A 22,394-nucleotide genomic window follows, 5' to 3' on the forward strand; every position below is an offset into this window, starting at 1 on the left:
AATCTCAAGACGACGGCCCATTGTCTGGAGGTTACAGCTAAAGGGTTCAGAACCCTATGGGCTTTAAGACGGACATTCACCAAGTTAGATACTACTGCGTTCACTACAGTATACACAACCTTAGTGAGAACAAAGCTTGAGAACTGCTTTCAGGCTGTAAGCCTCTGTTTAGAAAAAGACTCGGATATTTTGGAAAAAGCACAGAGAGCAGCTACCTATGCAATTTTAGAGCTCCGGGGTTCACCATACAAAGAGCGGCTTAAAAGCTAGATCTCTTTACTCTGTCTTACAGCAGATTTAGAGGTGGTCTGATTTTGATGCATGGAATACTAAGAAACGATTTCGGACCTCATATATCCTCCCTTTTTCTCCTGTAGCTGTAAATAATTTCCCAAAATCAATAGCTCATTAAGTGTTCGACATTGGATGCTGACCACGTTGTTTAAGTGGACTTGTTTAGCTGAAGGCTTTCGGTCATGCATCCGTACCAGATCACGTTGCAACACGGCGTGGGACACAGCTCCTACGTTCATTAGCCAGCTTATAGTAAAGGTTCCTCGATATATTGGTAACGAATCAAATATATCTTTCCTGCCTCTTCTCGTCTGACTTCTGGTTTCTATTTGACTGGGAACGAACGATAATAGAAGATACTACTGGTGGCTAGTTGTAAAACTAGAATATCCGTTGCATCCTCACTCGCCACTAGATCTGGACATCTCAGAATCATCAATACTTGGAACCAGTTCCCCGAAGCAGTGGCGTCCGCACCTTTAATTGATTCATTCAAGGGAAGACTGGACACCCACAGAAACATACGCGAAAGAGAATAACACAGTCCGTAGGCCTTCTGTCCTTACTACACAAATCTGAATCTGAATAGGATGCTGAGACGAGTCGGATCTAAGGTGGCCATTAGTTGCAAGGGTTAAGTACTTCATCGTGATCTGGTGCGTATGCGTGAACGAGCGCCTTCAGCTGAGGTGTTTCTGGTAAAACTAATGAGGTTGGCATCAATGTTGAGAACTTGCAGAACTCTTTATTTCGGTATTTATTTACCTCTACACAATCAATCACTTATCAATTATAAAATCTTCTATATTATTCCGATGACAGTGTGGTCGATCAAAAATTGATATACGCCTATTCAAATTACTTCTATACTATTTTCTAACGTCAAATAAATAATTTATATCGGTGAATGTTCATGAACCAAACACAACATTTTGTACAATAAGCATTGGACCCTGAAAGAAAAAATGTTTGTGGTAATTGTTTAGTCGCATGTTATTGCCTTTCACCTTTACTGAGGCTCTTTGTTCAACCTTGCCTATTGTATAGGCGGATTATGCATTTTAATTACCTTGTCCCTGTCTTTGAGGATCTACAAAACAATTTAACAGGAGCCTAAATCAGGAAAATATCGTATTGAGTCACTTTCATGTTGAAATCTGAAGATCAAGATGAGGATTGTGCCAAGAATGGCTATGATTTTTTGAAATCAAGCTTATCTAGCATTATAACGTAAGCTGATATCCTTTTTTTTTACATAATCATCCTCCTAGTCAGGATACACGCACTAGGATTGACGCATTGATTCAGGAAGTCGCCTCCTTGAAAGATGTTGAAAAGCTCCTTTTCTGTCTACTTCTCCCAGTGGATAATACTCACAGTTCTCATTGTCTCAGCAATACTTCTTTTGGCTTTGCGGGTGATGAACTGGAGGTTTCCTCGGGTTACGACGTCAATTCATTGGGTATTGGCCTCTTTTCACCAGGTGGACAGTCTTCTCTTCACTTATCCAACCAAGTGGAGCAAAGTCAAGCCTACACGTGGATTATGTCTCATCTAGAAGAAGATCCATCAACCTGCTTAAGAAAAGATGAAGTGTACGATGACTACAGGTAACTTCAGCTTTTAGCTTATACCTTTGTGATGTCTATGAGATACGTGTTCTTGAAATGTTAGATAAATCACTTGGTTGAATTCTAGGTAAATAATTTCCGACTCTTAATATCATATCATGTGGCAAAATATCAACATTTCTTTTTAAGTAGAATGGCACCAAGCATTTTATTCGGAGTGGTTCTATTAATTATCTCACTAGCACTTCTCGATTCCCAAAATGTTTCATTTGTGGTTTAGAAAAAGTATGGAGTGTACCGTCATTTTCGTAATTGTTGTACCCAAACTCAGTTAGTGGTATATACCAGTTTTTCATAGCACTTGCCATACAATCGAAAAGGAGTTGGTCATTCGAAGCCATCTAGTTGTATTAAGTTTAATGACCGAAATATAGAATACTGATCGATTACAAAAGCTTCTGATTACTCGTTATCTATTATCTGGTAAATTCTTAAGCTATGTACCGTAAGCTCGTGACAATCCTGTGGATGTTGAACATTTTCTATACTTCTCACGACAAGCCTTAGTCTGTGTTGATAAACGTTAACTGATCTGTGTGAATGCCGGGGGTAATTAGTAAGAAAACCTCCCAATTTCCAGTAATCCCTAGTAGTTACTTAAGTTTGGTGAAAACATCCAGAAATGGCCATTCTGTGTTTTGAAGCAGATGGTTAGAATACTGTTGATATTTTAGTGTATTTTGTCTTTTGCACGTCATCTACTGAACTACACCACATTCTTGATGACATACTAAAAGTGTACAAAGATTAGAAACCCAAATTAAGTTAGGACAAAATCAAAATGTCCAATTCCAATGAGATATCTATTAGCAATTTCCTGATGAACTGGGGTACTAGCTGTAATATAGACATGAATATTTCTCCTCAAGTTGTGTGTTTTACACACTAGTTGGTTGGGAACGATATCTTGTAATAATCATGACATCTAGTTAGGTAACGTTCCAAAGTAGTTAAGAACATAACGCTTAAAAGAGTAGGGAAGTTCATCCTTGTGCACATCACGTTCTGCAAAACCAGGTATTTCTAAATCTTGTATGATAGGTACTAAGTTGATTGCATACACATTAAATTCCACAGTTATGAATATCTGATTCCATATAATTTCAGTTGATTAATAAATTATTGTCCTCTCTAAGTATGTCTCTTCTGTACAGAAAGCTAGAATTCGGAATTACAGTTTTCTAGTGAACAAGTCTACTTAGGAAGTTGCAGTGATACTACATCAAACTTAATACACGCTTTCGAAAATATAAATGATTTCATATTCTAGGTGCACTGGTTGCTTTTGTTGAACATTGTTAATCAGTTTGTAGATGATCAAGCTGACGCATTTGCTATAACAATCCGAACTACTGGAGTGTTGTACTCTGCCTTGTTTGTCTTTTTAGCAGTGGAGTATGTGAATACAACTAATTAAAAAGTTGTTTCCAGACTCAAACGGGCATTTTTATTTCCCTGTCCACTGTAGCATATTAAACTATGTAACTTTGACCAAAAACTAGAAAACTGTGCTTTGATGAAGCCAAAACTTGCTGGAAAAACTAATAATCATATAGTCATATTTTAGGCAGTAGATTTCTAAAATTCCATATCCCAAGGGACAGTTCGTCAACCGAATTTATTTTTCCATTGTGCCAGCGACCTTGTGTGCAACATATGATGCATCAATGACCTGTCTAGTAAAGCTGTTTGGAGGTAACTCCTAGATGTGATACAGCAGGTGAGTTAAATCCCCAACTCAATGAAAAGAACCAGTCATCTCAAGGTAAGGACTGGCACAAATATCCGCCCCGTTAATGTACCACAGCATAATAGAATGTTACTTTGACAAGAGTCAAAGTAATTGTATCAACAAACAACAAAGCAATAAGACATTAAAAATATGGTTGGAGGAAACAGTCTGGAAAGGTATACAATAAGAAATATCGGGACTCAGTTTTTGACGTTAAAATTAATTAGATGTTAACTAAAATTTGGGGATTGGATATAATTCTATCTAAATGTTCTTAGTCACTGAACTTCCCAGTTCATAAAACATGACGAGTCCTCTAAATAAAATTACAGCGTGACCAGTTTGACTAATGTACTATTTGAAATATTAGCTTCAGTAGTTATTTGTTACTAGAGCTTGTAAAGCGCAAACCCTGGAAAACCTGAATATGGATATATGGACCATATATTCACCTTTCAAGAGGTCCAGGAGCATAAAAATGATTTTGGACCTCCGACCATAATTATACTCAAAATCGATCGGCTCTGTCGGCCGACTTTTTTGTCAGTATCTGTCATTAAAAGTTACCAAAGAACTACTTCAACTTTGTACAGACTACTAAGAAAGTACAGGTTGAGACAAAGCTTATCCCAAACTGTCAACATTAACTAATGTTCTTCAAGGTTGTCCACCTCCATTTTTATTTAAGCTTTTCATAGACATACCTCTGAAGACAACACTCCCCTAACTCTAGTGATTGATCTCGTAACAGATCTACTTACGTAGAATACCCAGAAAATACAATTCTGTCTGGTGATGTTGATTAAAGTCTGAGTCCTCTGACCGTTTGCGCAGCCATGTTTAGGATGTTTCTCTTCTAGATGCAAAACGCTGCTTCAGGACTGGTCTGCACCAACGCCTAAACTAATGTTAGGGAATAAAGTATGTCAACCATTTCATTTATCTTGGAAGTCTCATGAACCCCGGTGGGTTGGTGTCTGGTGGAATCTTAGAACAGATTCAGAAAGCTCGGTTGGCTTACACTAACTTCCGTCACTTGTGGAGTAGGCAAATGTCTGACCACCAAACAATGGTCGCGTATATTGTCCAGTAGTTATTAGACTCAAGGTACTGAGCAAAAATAACAGATCATTTGATAAGATTGTGGATATTTATCGTCTGAGATGGTGTAGACGTGTATTACGTATGTCAGCCTTCTTTCACACGCGATGTTGGCTCATGGAGAAGTAAATTGAAAGACTGGGGACGGCCAAACTAAAACATTGCATCAGTCTCTGAATTTGTTGTGTTGCAGACGGCTCATGTGTTTTTGCTCGAAAATACGACCATTAATTTGTCATCAATAATCTTGAGCGGACATATTTCCATGCAATGTCCTATATTGTAATGTATGTGACTTTAGTTCTAAAATCAGTTATTAAGATTGAGGCTCGTCTTCTTTCACCTGCCACACAGTCATCAGGATTCAAAAAACCGAGATACATAAATCTTGATCATTATAATTTGCTTACCTAAAACTCCATTTCGATACAGAAAAGTTGTTAATTGAAGTTCATTGAACCAGTAATAAACATATAGTTTGTCTGATGAGGTTACTCGCGATCATTTTTATCAGGACACCAGTCATTTGTTGTAACAGATAATTGGGAAAATCCACGTACCCATCCATTTACGCAGTCACCGCTGTTTATGTAAAATCGTGGGAAACAGTGGGATGCGCTCAGGATAATGAAGTTAGTCAGTCCTAATCCCTCATACATTTTGTCTCGTCTGAATTTTATATTTCCAGTTTTTCTTCTGGGTTTGGTTGCTGATTTTCATAATGTTTTATCGTGACTCTTCACTGTCGTATTATTTGAAGAAAGTAGATTGTCTGTGAATACATATATAAACACAAACCTTGTTTTCATGTTTTCTCTTTAGAGCATATTGTGAGAAGCACCACATGAAAACTCTAAATACGGCAGATTTTGGAAAGGTCATGAAACGCGCATTTCCAAATGTAAAACCACGACGTTTGGGTCAACGAGGACAGTCTCGGTGAGTCTGCTTTTTGCACCATCCTCGCCGGTTACTTTTTAAAAAAGCAATTATATTAAAACATCATACTAGTCGTACAAAGTTAGTTCACCTGGAGTAGACCTACAGGATTCAATGAGCTATAAGAAGCCTGAAAAAACCTAGTGCTTATAAACGGGACGTTTCGCGAAGCCACAAGCGTATTTACTCACTATTTTCATGGCGTCATACAATTGCAACCAATGCTCATCTATACTTTTTGGAGGGATAGCAGCTAGCCTTGAACCTAGCTAGGTCTGATACTTAGTTGCAACAGAAGCTGCAATCAATTTACTGACATCGATCTGTTTAAAACGATGAATTTGTTGATCATTGAAACGTGAGGTAAGATTATCGCAAACAAGAGCATGATCAAAGTCCAGATAGGTACTCCAAAAGGAGGGACAGTCTTGTACACAACCACGCCAGCGGTAGCTGATCATGATGTGATCAATCTGAGTCCAGACTTGGGATTCAGAAGCAGGACGCCAGGTGGCACATCGACGATGACTGTGCCGATAGTTATTACTAGCTTGAAACAGATTGTAGACTGTGTACAGTTTCAGTAGACGATCCCCGTTATCTGACTTGCAACCAACAAATCCCCATCGGCCACCTAAACGACTCTGTTCTGTGCCTAGACGCCCAACCTGAGTGTTCAATTCTCCGGCTAGTACTGCGATATCTGTCGAACACACTTTCTGAAGAAGAACAGTTAACTTGTGGTAAAACTCATCCTTGTGGCATCTGGGCTGCAATCTGTCGGAGCAGAAGCGGAGATGACAAAAAGACATCGTTCTTCACACCGGTTTCTCTGCACTTTCTGGAACTTTCTAATCTAACAACATAACCGACTGTTAATGGGGAACTAATCGATTTGTGCTGTCTCAGTTCTAGCGCTTAGTGCAACATTAACGCCAACAAAACCAGACAATGCTACAGGGTCCACAGATAAACTCACGCCAAAAAAATTTTCGAAGCCATAGGTGGAGAGCGAATTTGTAGTACTTCATTAGAGTCTTAAATGCGGGTTTAGGATAGAAAACAGTCATCGATATTCAGACTTTCTAAAGACATAGTCAACCCTATCTGTTGTCCGATCTACCTTAGTGTACGAATGTTGAATGAGGCCAGTTTAAATGGTATACGTGGTTTCAGAAAGACTGTTTCAGTATTCGTAGTCGATGGTGGCATTCAACTTCCAACCAGTTAATGACTTGTGATTATCTTAGATAGAACAGGGTTTCCACCATAGATGAGCTGCTGTATAAGTTAAAAAATAAAAAACGCGATATGAGAATAAAGAGGAATACATATGTATAGTATAAAAGAAATAAAAACGAGTGTTATCAAATGATTGTGAGTGGGATTTGTCTGAATGTAAGTTGAAGCAAGCATAATTTTTCCAACAGTAATCATCATTTGGTTTGTGTAACGTCTTTAATGCTTCCCGGGTGCCCAAACCAAAGTGGCCTTTCTGCAAATGAATATGACGGTAGTTCACTGATCCAAATCTCCACATTTCCGAACCGTGATGAAAAAAAGAGTTTTACAAAAATATCTCTACCCCATATGGTTCCAACTGTGGTGCATATGTATCTGGTGCCCCTTTGTACCAATATGTATGTGTTTAAATAAATAAATAAATAAACAGTTCCAACTCACTGTCGACTTTCATGAAACCATTCTTGTTTTAACTACATATAATTTTCGAAATTTGAAGACTGCAAATTATTTTTGAATTCGTTACATCAAGGCATTTACATTGCAGGATCGACACAAGGTAACGTTTTGATATTCCCTCTCCTTGAGGCTGAGGAGTCCCATACTAGGACGAAACGGTCGTCAAGTGCTTCCAGGTTTTCAGTGGTGGTCTAGCATTCATCGATTCATGATCTCAATCAAAATTCGAATTCGTCCGTTAATCATAAGTGACTGGTCGTTTTGTTTAATATTAATTGATAAGGCTTCCTCTACTTTGAATCCAATGTCAACCAAAGTTAAACAGCTTATTAAGACGATCAAACGAGTTACTATCCTCAGACATCCTTGTTTTTAAATGTTCATCCTCATCGAGAAATTCATCTTAAATCTAGCTGGCAGGCTGACATGCGTAATACACGTCTACACCATCTCAGACGATAAATATCCACAATCTTATCAAACGATCTGTTATTTTTGCTCAGTGCCTTAAGTCTAATTTCAACATTGCTCAATCGGTGGTTTGAAGACACTTGTGACCAAATAATAGTAAGCTGAAAAATATCCTTTATTTTTAATGGTCATGTTTCACATCCAGAAAGTAAAACAGGGCAAACTACTGGACAATATACGCGATCATTGTTTGGTGGTCAGACATTTGCCTACTCCACAAGTGACGGAAGTTAGTGTAAGCCAACCGAGCTTTCTGAATCTGTTCTAAGATTCCACCAGACACCAACCCACCGGGGTTCACGAAACTTCCAAGATAAATGAAGTAATAATTATAAATAATGAGCCTTATAATAACTTAATATGATCATATTTTATTAAATCTTTTCTGTAAGCGTAAAGTTAATTATGTACACCCGTTTTTAAAATCAATATCATTATCCTAAGCTATCAGTAGCTAAAGGGAGTTCATGAAATATTTAAATCCATGCAATCGTACTGCAGTTTGGTTTTTTTGTTAATTTATAGTGGAGAAAATTTTTATCCCCTTCATTTAACACTATCAGAACAGTGTTTTTTCATTTGAAATTTTGTCTGGAATTTGAGACTGTTTCACTACGTTCTTAGTTCGGTTGACTCACTTCTGCATGTTATCAAATATACCGAGTTGTTATAACAGTTGTAAATATGAAATTTTTCAGTTTTCGACGCACTTGTTTCATATTGATTGAGGTGTGTTATTTCTCAGCTGTTGTATATTGGAATCACTGATTCAGTTTCATTTAATGGGTTATTTACCTGAACTGACTATGAAAATTCATCTATATAGCTCTTGAACACTATCAGAAACTGCTCATTGACTATCATTAGCACTGCTAAACCCAGTGCTACAACGTTCGGTAAAAAATCTCAAACTTTGTCAAGTTCTAATTTTCTGAAATAATTTCCTACCGGCTTGGTTTTTTAATATAATTCTAATGAATAAACTCCTACTACTATTAATAATCCCTCAAAATTCTTACATTTTCAAGCCATAATGCTTTTAGCCTTTGCTTTCTCTACGTGTAAGTCAATAGCACATTGTCTACCAACCTACGTGACCCTTGATCATTCTCTCCCATCCTTAGAATTTGTTGTCCCGCAGAGATTAACCGATTCGAAATCTTTAATCTATGTAATCTTCAAGCCTTAATATTTACAGGGTGGTTTAGTTTGGCTTTGTCTACAGAGTGAATAGTTTGATCCATTTAGTAACAGCTAGGTTAACAAATACGATTATATGTGAAGGGGATAACCATTAACACCCCCCTAACTGAACTATTTTCCTATTGGCTCTTGTAGATCTCATCCATCTCTCTTTCACTCGTATAAATTTAGGCCATTCCTAACTAGACTAAATCTCTCGAAGTATTAAGTGATGTTTATTCCATTTTAGTTTTCTGGTTTTGTCTGTCACTCATACAAACTGATCCATAAAAGTTTTACACGGTTTTCAGATGATGTTACCTGTCTAGGCGTAATCACTTCTATGATGTAAAGAAACTTATGAGTTGTTAATATTCCAGGTTGAATGTGACCTGAATATTCTTATCATACGTCAGCTAAATTTATTAAATACTTGCGTTTTAACGTACCCAGTAATATGTATGAATTAAAAATTCAGTTCAACCACTAACATTTCGTTTATTTCCAAATCATTGTATGTGGATCACTTTTATAATCTATATTATGTATATTTCCTGTAGAATGCGATTCTTTATAATGTCTGTATTTTCACTAGAGTTGATATTTAATGCTCAATCTTATAAAAATCCACTGTTCATTAAGCATCTGAAATGAACATTTCCCTTAGTAAACTGTAGTTGGTACTAAATCTGAAAACCGGTGTTTTTATAATTGGATTTTTTACACTTGTGTCTCGGTGATCGTATTTCCACCGCTTCGATTGTTGGATTGTCTTTTTAAACACGACGTACAGTTCTAGACAGTTTATACATGCATTTTTCTATGAATCCAACTGTTCTTGGCCCCGTTTTGTCATCTGACCTCAAAAATGGAACTATGTACTAGAGTCGAAATTGTAACACCTTTCTGCTTTGGTTTGGGCACCCAGGCGGTATCACAGCCATCACACAAATCAATGATAACTGCTACTGGTCTCATTGTTATTGTGTGGCGCATATGTATTTGGTGCTCCATCGTACCAATGTTTATGTGTTCAAATAAATAAATATAACACCTGACTTTTAGTAACATTCTCCCATACTATATTAATATAAAAAATATTTACGTCTTCGGATCCCAATATCACTTGGCTCAATTGATTAATTTCTTCACATATCCTGTCATCGCTTTTAAAAAACACTAGTTATGGAATATGTTTGGCCATCTGCTTTATATATTGTAAACGATATCAATTTCGTCTGGAAACTATCTTAGTGATTAAAGCTTCTGAGTTTCAATCATCAGATAGTAGGCCCATACCTATCACCCTACTTCGGTTCGGAAGGCTGGTTAATTACACTAACCCTCATACACGAAATTGTTGTTCAAAGCTTTGTATATAAACACTGTACTCGGTAATTAGTTTCCTTAAAAATAAATTAACCAAGCATTAAAATTTCTCTTTATGCCTTCTAAATTAAACGTTTAAGTGTTGGAACTATTACATCAAGTATTTATTTTTCCAAACAAATACTCGTTCCCTTTGCTTTGTATGTTTATATTTGTCTGTATACCCTGCAAGTTATATTAAAAATTTTAATTATTTAAAAACCTTTCTCTTAAATGGGAAATAACGCTTTACAAATCTTTATACCAAATCATCTTGAATGCAGTTTGAACCAAATAATTACATCATCTTTTAGTTTACATATCTATTCAGTTTTTTAATGTTTGCTATTTTAGATACTGCTATGGTGGAATGCGTAAGAAGACAGAAATCCAACCACCCTACCTACCTGATCTCACCAATGAAGCTCTTGGTATTAACTCTCAAAATATATCTGGAAGATCTGTTGGTTCACCTGGAAGTAGTTCTGGTGGAAGCTTCGAAGCTGGATCTCAAAGACATATGTCATCAAACAGTCCACTAATTCGTCTTTTAAAATCCAATGGATCTGATGCCGATACTAGCAGTTGGGCTGATGATCCATCTGTGCGGGCTGTTCTAGGAATTCGTGGTTCCGTCGTTGCAGACGTGGCTCATATTCTCCTGGAATATGGTCACCAAGTTTTTGGCATACATTTCAAGTCGCTCTTTCAGCTTGCCCAATATCTTGTTGCTAACCGTTATGTTAATTCCAGGTCCAAACATGCTTTTGCTTTGATCGCTCATGCTGCTAATCCTCCGAGCTCCTTTTCACCACCACCCTCTACAGCCCTTGCTGAAATGCTTCAAAAAGGTTCGTTAATCTATTTATTAACTCAAATGTTTAAGTTCTCATCAAGCAGGGGACCCATGAATTTATCATATATTTGTTGTAACATATTTACATCTATCAGAAAATCTACACAAAGTCCCTCTCGTCCTTCAGTCGCATGAAATCTGTCTGGCTTATTCAATCCACTAAGATACTGCAAATGGAGTGGCATCGTTTAGCTAGCATGGCTTATAGTATTGGCTGAAAACAGTGGACTCTGATTCTAGTTTCTACTGTGTTCTGCTCGGCTATTCGTTTTTCTATTTTTACCTTTATAGCTTCAACTTATGGTCCACATTCATGATACATCTCAACAATTATTTTGTAATCGTGCAACTTTATTTTAAACATAAAGGTCACATTTATTCGTTTTATTATTTTCACAACACTGCGTTCACACCTGTCTGATTTACATAGATAATCAAATAGCTGAATGTATTTAGTCTTTTTTGTTCGGTTTTGTGACATATCCACTCGGTTTGATAACCTGATACGTCTAAATATTCTAATTTATATGCAAGAACCATTCTCTTTGCATAAGTAAATAGTTCACATAATGATGATATATCAACTGGTTAATTGGCAATTCAATTTGTGAAACACGACGAATATATGTTTGTACGCAACTTTTAAAGTTAGAGTATCGTAAAATCACTTGTCAGATAAACTAAGTATTATTCGACATAGCGCTTTCTTCCTCTATTGTCGCTTGATTCACTATTGTGATTTTTCCCATTCAGTTCACCTGTTTCACCACTCAATCGTTTTGTATTGAGCTGAATTTTTCAGTGTTTTGTTGTAATACGTTGTAAACTGAAGTTATAATACACCTGTTACTCAATGTTCATTACCATTAAGTTTCAGCATATAGAGCTCACCAGTCTATAGCATTACCCATTATCTTCCAATTTGAACATCTAGATAGTTTCATCTTTACACTAAAAAGATCAGTTTCCCTATACACGACTAATCAGTTCCTAATGCAATTTTTATGATGTTCGGTCATTTATTTTTGTTCATTAGAGATTTTATCAAGTTAAAACAATAGTTGGACAATTTTCAAAACTATGTTTACATTTTGTTAAATGGTTCAATTTTCTTTATAATTCAGGCTCTGTTAAATCAGCATTCGGTAAAATACAAAACAAACGTCAGAATTCGTCTACAAGTGATTTATCATCCTGTAAATCGGAATGTACTAAAAATGAAAGTAGGTTATCTAGTTTTAATATTTTAACTACTGAGATTTTAAATACGACTATCAAACCTAAATACCTTTTCTAAATGATTGAATTTTTAGGTCAATTGTTAAGTGGGTTGTATTTAATTCTTATTTTCTGCTACGTCGCATATTAAGTACTAATTTAATGTTTTAATTAAATGATGGGTATTCTCATGCATTTCTGATGTTCTGTCGTAGATATGACCGACCGATATGATTTCATAATTTTTAATAATTTAAGAGATTTCCTGAAAGGTTATTTTACATTTGATCTCTTTTAAAATAGATATACTTGTTTACCCATAACCTCATTGTCACAACTTAGATCGGTGATCAACAAAATGATATGTTTTGATCGTCCATTAAACACCTTGATTTACGTTTGTTTATTATTCTTGTTTATATTGAAACGATCCTTTAGATTCTAGCATTCTAATCAATTGATCTTAGTGTATCACAAACATTAAAAGAATGATTATGTCAATCTACGTACCATGAGTTTTTTTTTTGGGAATTTATTGAGCTATTCAATCAATTACCTTTTTAATTTTAGTTATAATTGTACTGCTTAAAGAGCTAAAATTACAAAGTAAAAATATCCACATTGCTTCTCTGTAATTTATTTACAAATTTCTATAATTTTTGTACTTCAACACATGACAATTATTAATCATTTTACATTTATAGGTTTTCATGCACCTTCAACAAACAATGTTGACTCCCCAGTCACTAATGTTCCTCGGTCGACTATACCAGATAATAGACATTTAAATCTTCCTATTCCTAACCTGAATCATAATTTAAATAATCATGGATCATCATCTGTTCCACCTTTCATTGCTTCTGGCGATAACCCTGCTATGCAGATGCCTCATTGCAGTACTCCTCAACGTGGTAACTGTTACAAGCCATATGAACTACAGACTTCTTTACCACAAACTAGTGGGGTTGGTGCATATACAGCTGCTGCTCTAGCATCTCCGTCTGCATTACAGTCTTCCAATCAGCAATTGTCTAATAACCCGTTCAATTTTACTCAGGTATTCTACCTTTATAGGTTATATAGTTCATATAGATTATTAAAGTTTCTTTCCTCCCTTAGTGAGTGAATCTACCTAGGCGGGTCGGGGAACCCTGATTCCATACCAAATGGTGCACATGGGCACCAGTAACTTGAGGGAACAAATGGCATATGAACCAATCGTTGGTCACCGGCTACCATGGGTCTGCATCTCACGATGCTCCACTGCCTTGTGGGTCAGACCTTTAGGTCAAAGGCTCCGCGTGTGGCTCCCTAAGAAAACCACCTGCTTCGGTCTGGGCAACCGGGAAGTATCATAGCTCTCACACAAAATGAAATGACAATGTTTGTGTGACATATATATATGGTGCCCCCCTTAGTTTATTGATATATATTCTCAGTTTAGACACATCATATATATATCAATTACTAACTGCTCTTTTTTTAGAACTTTCGAAATAACGCTATCAATCATCCATATTCCCATAGTGGTGCACCTGGGTTAACGCATCCATCTACGGCAATGGCTTTAGCTGCTGCAGCTGCTGTTGCAGCGCATCAAAAACAGCAGTCTGGTGTGTCGAGCTTTCCTTCATGTGTTTTGGGGTCTAATTTCTCTTCAGCACTTGGTCCAATTCCCGGTCCTGTATCACCATCCATTGATTCACGACACATTACCGCAAACACTAACACATCTACCCCTCCTATTGCTCACAGCGAAAAACATACCAGGTATGATTATCATTCCGCATATGTGTTCTAGAATTGTAAAATTAATATCATATGAAGCTCCTTTTGCTGTTACATATGTGTTTTTAATAATCTGTGTATATCATTGTGCTAAAAATAGTAGTATTTTATTCCATACGTGTTGCTGCTATATTTGTTTTATAGCATTTTGGAATCATCCACACCAACGTCTCAACGTGATTCAGCGTATACAAACTTGGGTGGTTATCATTCTCCGATAACAAATAGCTCAATGTATCCAGCCCATCAAATTACATCTCCATATCCTAGATCCCAACAACCGCCTGCCCCACTCCCCCCCGGTGTAGGTGCACGCAGCCCTTATGCCCAAGTGTCGCATCTATCTGCAACGAATACAGACTGTAATCAAGTAGGGTTTAAGCGAGCTGTCCTACCACATCCTGGAGAAGCCCCAGGTGCATACGAGCCATCGGTATGTTTTACAATCATAAATATGTATGGCTTAAGGTGATTACTTATCTTATTACTTTGAGCCTTGTATTCTTATTGAACTTTATTTCCAAGTAGCATTACAACCAGTTGATTTATATCTGGCGTTTAGCACACGGGAGTCGTACTAAAGTTAGAGGTAAAGATCATACTGTTGCTATAAATTTTGTGAATAAACAAAATTCCCGAAATCATTGATGATGCTAACTCTACCTGTGTATCTGCTTTGAGCAGTTGTTTATCGTAATTTCTCAAAGTACTTCTGGAGAATTTTGGCCGTGAGAATAATATGCCCCTGTTTGTTGAAACTTTGTTACCGACCTTCCTTATTGACATAGTCCAGTTTTATGTGGTTATCATTATTTTTATATAAATGCCTACAGTTTTGACTTTTAGCTCTAAATTCTTTTGAAATATTTTCTATCGTAATCCACGATGCGTAATATTGTCAAATATTAATGCTGATCATTCGGTCTATTTTGATTCGAATGTTTCGATTTCTACTATATTAATCGCCCGCAATACTCCTTGTACAGTTTATTTATTTCTGTACTGAGGAAGTATGCTCTCCAGAGCATAAATGATTATGTATCACGTTCTTTAAATACCGTTATATGAAGTGAACTCTAGCTGTCACTATGTTCTCTGCTTCCTAGTACTGTTATTTGAGTTTGTTATTAAACTTTTGTCTTCTAATTTACTTGTAGCCACGATTTCACCTAGGCGGTCAAAGTCCCAATAAACGTGCTCGTTATTTATCTACAGCCTCTGGATCGAGTTCTAATTCGTTATCAACAGATGGTCCACCACTCAGTGGTGGTAGTTTTCCAGATGGTAATGAACGGTATTCTGAACAAGTAGCACCAGTCATTACTCACAACACCTCTTTAGCCGTCCCTTCACCTGCAAGCACTGGAAGCAGTTCATCTAATCCCCCTCAAATTCCTACCAACCCTACGGGATATTCTGGATCATGTGGTACTTCACGGCAGTACAGCGTAAACACTCTTGATCAGTCACCATCTATGCCTTCTCCTTATTATCCTGGTCGCTATGAAGGACTTGAAATGCATAGCCCTGCACCACCATCACATGGACTTCTGAGATCTCATCATGTACAAAACAATACCGGCTCGTCGAATTCGTCTTGGAATGTGAGTTTTTTTTTTAATAAAAATCGTTTGAAGGTCCTTATCTCAGTCATTTTTGCTCAACGTCTGATGGTTATTAAAATAAAAAGTTTTACTTTATCCAGTTCATTATCTACACACTAGATAAAATGCAAGTGTCAGGTTTTCTCACACTTTTATCTCTTATGTTTTCAACCAAAGTGTTTTTACTCTGATGGAAGTAAAAATCAGTACAAAAATGAGAAAGATAGAAGACACATCAAATAATAGTAACTGTTAGAAATGAAATTTATTCAAATGAAGTTTTTTGTAGCATGTTGTTAGTTTAACAACCTTCCTACAGACTATTTTAACTTGAAATAGTCAAATATTTACTTTAACATAAGTAAAACATACAGTAAAGGATTTTATCTGATATTCGTCATAGTTTGTTGCTTTTTTCCGAATAGACTAAACACATCAAATATTGATGAAAAGTCTAAAAACGAAGATTGCTGTTTTATGAAACATTTCTATAAAAATGATCCAATTTTGAGAAAAGAATCATTAAATACCTACATCCTTTTTATTCCTTTTTCATACTGTTTAAATAAATTTAAAATGTGTAACCAATTGTTTTATTCTTCAGATTCCTGGTCCATTACCATCTAAGACTAATCTGTTTGACCAGCAGCCATCTGATTATATAGTGAATTCTAGAAGTCAAAGTTATAACCCCAATCTTTCTGTTTCAACCTCTGAACGTACAAATGTCGCTACAGTGTTTCGTCCCCCAATTACTCCGTTCACTCTGGAGCTGGAAAGTGAAGACGATGGAGATAACTTGCCTAGGTTAGGCACTTCTCCAGGACCACAAATACCTCCTAGTTCACCTACAGAGTTTTTGCCGTTTTACTCTGAAGCTGCTAATAAATCTGCTCAAGCTCAACTACGACAGAAACATTTTACTGAACTTACTCCAAGAATTCATAATACACCAGACAGTGACGATCGTGGAACCAATTCTGATAATAGTTCTCCGTGTATGACGCTTGTAAATCGAGAGCGATCAGATATTCGAAATAATTGTCATATTAAATCTAATGATTTTGCAACTACTTCAATGACCAATCCTGTTTCACATTCTGACGAGGTTTTGTCCCCATGTTCATCAGATTCAAACGACCGTACTTTAACTATTCTTGACAATTTAGGGGAGGTAAACACGCCACCAATGCCAGATGGTTTGGCTAATGCACCTTCTCCAAGCGAAGTAATAAAAACTAGTTCTATGGTGCGGAAGCGTAAGTTTTCATGAATTTGTTAGTTATAATGATATTTCGTTGTTTAATTTTTCAATGTTGGTTCAGTTCAACAATCAAGTACAAATCAACTGATTTCTTATTCATATCATTTTGCTAATAAATAACATTCAAGTGTTTTACATGGAACCATACATAGCATTTAGTTTACTCTTATTAATTGGTTTATCTGATTCCCCTTGACTTGTTGTTTTATGTTATTCCAAGTCGGTGAATTTCGCACACATGACGTTATTAGAAACAAAGCGGATTTCACTGCATTTTCAATAGTTTGTCATGTCATTTCATTTTTCTTGTAACTTGTCTTCACGTTGTACTGCTGTCATCACCAAGAATAATAACCAAATGAGCTTTCGACAAGAAAAATAATACAGATTATTGATCGTACATAATAAAATAAGTCCTTAGTTTATTCTCGTTTCTTGCATTGGTAATCAGTTGTATGAAATAAAAATGCTTCGTTATTGCTTACATACTTGTTAACGTGTATGCATGATAATAACGAACTATACTTGTGTACATAAGTAATATATATCTAGTTACTTATCCTCATATAGTTAGTATGATTGTCATGTCCAGAATTGTCACTTTTGAGACAATATCGTGATAGTTTTAAGAGACTTAGGTTCTGTAATGTGTTATATTTAACCCTGCAATTCCATGTTCAGTTTGTAAGCTGTTCAAATCTCAATAAGCTGGCCTAACATTCTAAGACTAAGTAAATTCTTGATGATGATTTTACTGTTGCAAGCAACTGATAAAAAAGTCAACCAAAGCTGCAGTATCCGTTCAACAGGAAATATCAGTCCTAAGTTATGATAAAAATGGTTAATTTATAAATTATTTATGTTTGTAATTACTGATTCATGTTTCAATCTCATCCGTATCGTGTAGGTGAAGAATTACAGCATGAATTGAGCACTCCTGGTCCAGCTGATGGAAGCAGATCCCCTTCCTGTCCCAGTAACGTAAGTTCTCTTAGTTTTGTTTGACTACATAGTTTTGTAATCTCCATATTTTACATGTTCTGTGCTATAATTATATTACTAAATAGATAAGGCTGTATCATTTCTGAATGGTTTAGCTCTTCCTCTTTCATTTTTTTAGTTGTTTTGTATAAGAACTAGAAGTGCTTGCTTTTCTTGTTAACATGCCAAAAATAAATCACATTTTTCGTTCATACGTATCATTTCCCATCTTACTAATCTTTCACACTCTTCTGTTCGTATGAATCCGTTTTTTGAGAGCGTCAACCAACATCTCATGTAATTGACAGGATGTGTTGGGTTTATCTGACTCTAACCACGGCATAGAACACTTCAAAATTCAACGGTGTTTTGGAAAGTTCCTAAAATTTTGCAATAACTAAATAATTAATAATAATAAGTGTCAGTCAGTATGTGACCCTATATCTAGACTTCGTGACAATTAGCCATCATTAGCACAACATACCTACGATCTCGTGGAATCCATATCCAAGTCACTTTCAGATATTATCATCGGCCGATAAAGATTACAATTGACTTTCCACGGTTAAAATATTTACATTGACAACCGACTAGTATCCAGTGCCATCCTGGTTGAGACCTTATGGTTAACCGAACTCCATCCATCAAATATCACTACAGAAACTGATCTAAGTATCTTGACATCACGTGCAGTATGTTTCGATATCGACTGTTTGAATGCAATCGACAGATTGGTAATAAAACCGACTCTATTCACTATGTGTTTAATGTAATACGAGATCCTGAGCTTACGGAAAGCTTTGGTAAAGTTGTATCCATTCAATCTTACTGATAAGTGGTGTAGGTACTCAACCTTCAGTTCATGCCGTTAAGTGTTGTCTCGTCCTAATTTTGTCTTTAGAAAACGCTATTGTGACGGTTGACATGCATAATCAACACAGAACCTGGCGCAGATTCATCCTGGCTCAAGTTACCATACCAGATTAACACGACGACGAGACAAGAATAACAAAACAAATCGAAATAATGTAGCAACAGTGATACAAAAGAAGACTGAATCTTGGAAATATGGTTTGAAAAGGCAGAGTGGAAAGGTATATGTCGAGAAATATTGAGACTCAAGGTTTACAGGGTTATACAGCGTGAATGAATTTTTGCTACTGTGACTGATTCCAAGACATCACCCGGTCTCCAACCACTGGTAACGATTATAGTGCGGACTACAACTAAGTAGTTTGCACTTACAGTTGATAACTTCATGGACTGATGCCACATTTTAGTTTGGTCGTTCCTAGCTTTCTTACTTCTGCTATAAAAAGCGCCTCTCGTCTAGGCGGGTGTGGACAGTCATAGGTAACAAGTTTTGGCCACATCAGTCGTTCTTAATATAACCTACTCCAACTTCAACATTACCTCCTTATTCATCGCATGAAAAATAAACAGTCTTTCAGAAACCTTCATAGAGCACATTTTAAATCGACAAAGTAAAAGTAAGCGTACTCCTGAAGGTTTTTGTAGCTGTTGTATTGGTACTTTCTAGGAAAAACGTTTGACAACTAAACAGTAGACCAGACTTTTGGTTTCTCTTTGTAAGCTAAGCTTTTTGTTTATATAAAACTCGCCAGTATTTTCTATCTTTTTTAGTCAGGCTCAGTTCAGTGTTCAAGTTCAGCAGATGTGAGTATCACAGCGTTTTGAATTTCGTGTGTTCGTTTCACTACGAATATATCGTCCGCATTTACTTATTTTCAATTCAGTGTGTTGTTATTGAGAAAGTATTCCATGGATGAACACGCTTAGTTCATTTTTTAAATCGTTCGTCTCGTGATAATTCTGGACAATAAACAAATACACAAAATGACAAACTCTCTAGATTCTTTTTGACTTAGCAAACGCTATTCTACCTCCAAAAGGTTTTGATAGGCATTACTTTATTTTTCGAACGTTAGAATCGGTACAGCTTTTCACATTTCACCTTATTTTTTTAAATACGCTTTTGATATGTACATTTTTATATAACGGTTGTTTTTCTGTATCTGTTTGTGTTTGGTGCATTCCTCTTTTATAAACTATTTTTTCACTTGGTTTATGAAAACAACCAAAGAGTCTTTTACATTTATATCCTATCAGTTATATAATTTAATCAGATTCTCAGCTTCCGCTGTTGTATACTTTGGATAGTTTTCCTACAATCCATAAGATAAATTACAGTGAAGTTGTAGTTATAAATTTTCCCATTTTTACTGTTTCTGCATATACCAAAGTTTTGTAGTTTCATATTTGACCAACTGAAAAGCCTGTAAAGTTTTTTCTCTGTTTTGGCTCAAATACCAGTCATCTTGAGTGTGTGAAATTAAATGCATTTTATTCAATCAAATTGGCTTATATTTAGGTTCCTTTGAATGGTAATTATAAATTAAAAAAATAAACTACATTTCTAATAACAAGTTAGCTTATTGTTTCATGATGTATCTGTATTGGAGAACAGACAGTCATTGGAGACCTTGAATTATCTCGCTGATATTGCTGCACAAATGGTCCTCAAGATATTTTATTAATAGTTGCTGTAACGTATAGTTTATCGAAGATTCGTACGACAACATGCCATGTATGTAGGTTACTATTGTACATAGAAATTGACCGACGGTATTTGACTGTCCCTGAGTTCAGTTCGAGGTTCATGTTCCTTAATGACACCAATACGTCACAATCATATGTCTTGTGTCACGTGTTGATTTTTTGGACAGATAACTGTACGTCTCCAAACATTGGAGCTATCCATTTGAGAAGTTCCTATACTACTCCAAATGGCTTATGAAATGCCCAAATTCTAAGTGTTGAGGGTCATCTCTTGGCTTAATGAACATAATACCGCGACTTGATGGATATAAGTCCGGAGGGTTGGAGTGATTATCCCTATTTTAGGTGTCACGATCCCCACCATAAGTGTTTTTGAGTCCTCGGCCGTTGCTGCTACTTTGACGTGGTGGTCAGGCTCGCCTATCGTGATGAACTAATCGAGCTATACTGGATGGAAAAATCGTTCCTCAAGGTCCTTCCATGCCAGACAGGTCGGTTGAAGAGCGGTAATACTAAAAGCAGAAAACCCGAGGTCCGAAGGCGAAGCCGTACTGCTGACTGTATAGAGGTGTGACAGCAGTAAGGTGTTTCCTTTAGACAACCAGCATAGCAGTGATGCTGCCTTCCCACAAGGAGGGGTGGGGTTAGAAAAGGTCGACCCTAAAAATGCACACCTCGCCTCATCCCACGGATATCCGTCTCCGGTGGTAAGGTCCCAACAAGTACGGAGCTAACACAAAAAGGTCGTGTGTGACCGACCTCAAGCAGTTGTCCGTTGGGCACTGCGGTCACGCTCTCAGGTCATTAAGACCACTTCTAGCCCAATTTCCTATTTAGGTACCTCTTGAACAACCCTTCCATGGTGTGGGCGACCGGGAAGTGATAACAGCACTTAAGATCACCGTATTTATAATCAATGTCCTTCAATTCATCCTACCTCGACTTTCAACACTAAACTTCCTATTTCGGTTTCCTCCTCAAGTGTCACCATGGCCAACAGTTCTAGTACGGGAAACGCTGTCCCAGGTCTACTAAAACCTCGCTCCAAACTACACATTGGAGCTATCAACGTTCGTACCCTAATTCAAATCGGTCAACAGGCCTCCTTGCCTAAAACCCTAGATTCTCGTACGATTGATGTATGCTGTGTCTCCGAAACACTCATACAGGATCCCAGTGTGGTCATTCACTTGACCTCACCTTACCAAAATGGACAGCCAACGAAATACACCCTCCGTGTATCTGGCGACCCCATGACTAATTCTGGTGGACTTTCATGTGTAGGCATAGCACTTAGTACGAGAGCGAAACAAGCACTACTACTATGCATCCCCGTTAACAGTCGTATGTGTGCTGTCCGGATAAATGGCTTCGTAAGAACTCGAAAGGACAGGGACACACGTTGGTTTTTCGTCATTTCTGCCTACGCTCCCACTGACTGCATCCCGGGTGAAGTGAAAGATGACTTTTACAGAAAGCTTTCTGAACTTTTTCAGATAGCTAAGCGCTCAGACATAGTAGTCGTAGCGGGTGACTTTAATGCCCAACTAGGCAGCTTAAATCAAACAGAAAGACATTTAGGTTGCTATTTTAGTATTCCGGCTCAACAAACCGATAATGATGATCACCTGTTGTCGCTCGTACTGGAATACATGTTTAAACTCTGATCACCCCTTAATACGAG

General features: G+C 36.8%; 1 protein-coding gene across 1 annotated transcript; it reads left to right on the forward strand.

Annotated features, from left to right (window-relative positions):
- Positions 1-1,441: 1,441 nt before the first annotated feature.
- Positions 1,442-18,531, forward strand: Smp_040350 (putative rfx5; the record flags this gene model as incomplete). The annotated part of the gene is made up of 12 exons (XM_018795078.1): positions 1,442-1,524; positions 1,566-1,904; positions 5,581-5,697; positions 10,774-11,270; positions 12,400-12,498; positions 13,198-13,550; positions 13,980-14,263; positions 14,426-14,714; positions 15,439-15,885; positions 16,490-17,144; positions 18,057-18,130; positions 18,439-18,531. 12 exons carry the CDS (start codon positions 1,442-1,444, stop codon positions 18,529-18,531), a joined length of 3,330 nt encoding a protein of 1,109 aa, XP_018649426.1.
- Between the last annotated feature and the right edge of the window lie 3,863 nt (positions 18,532-22,394).

This window comes from Schistosoma mansoni, chromosome 1 (genome assembly GCF_000237925.1).
Source record: "Schistosoma mansoni strain Puerto Rico chromosome 1, complete genome".
Lineage (NCBI taxonomy): Eukaryota > Metazoa > Platyhelminthes > Trematoda > Strigeidida > Schistosomatidae > Schistosoma > Schistosoma mansoni.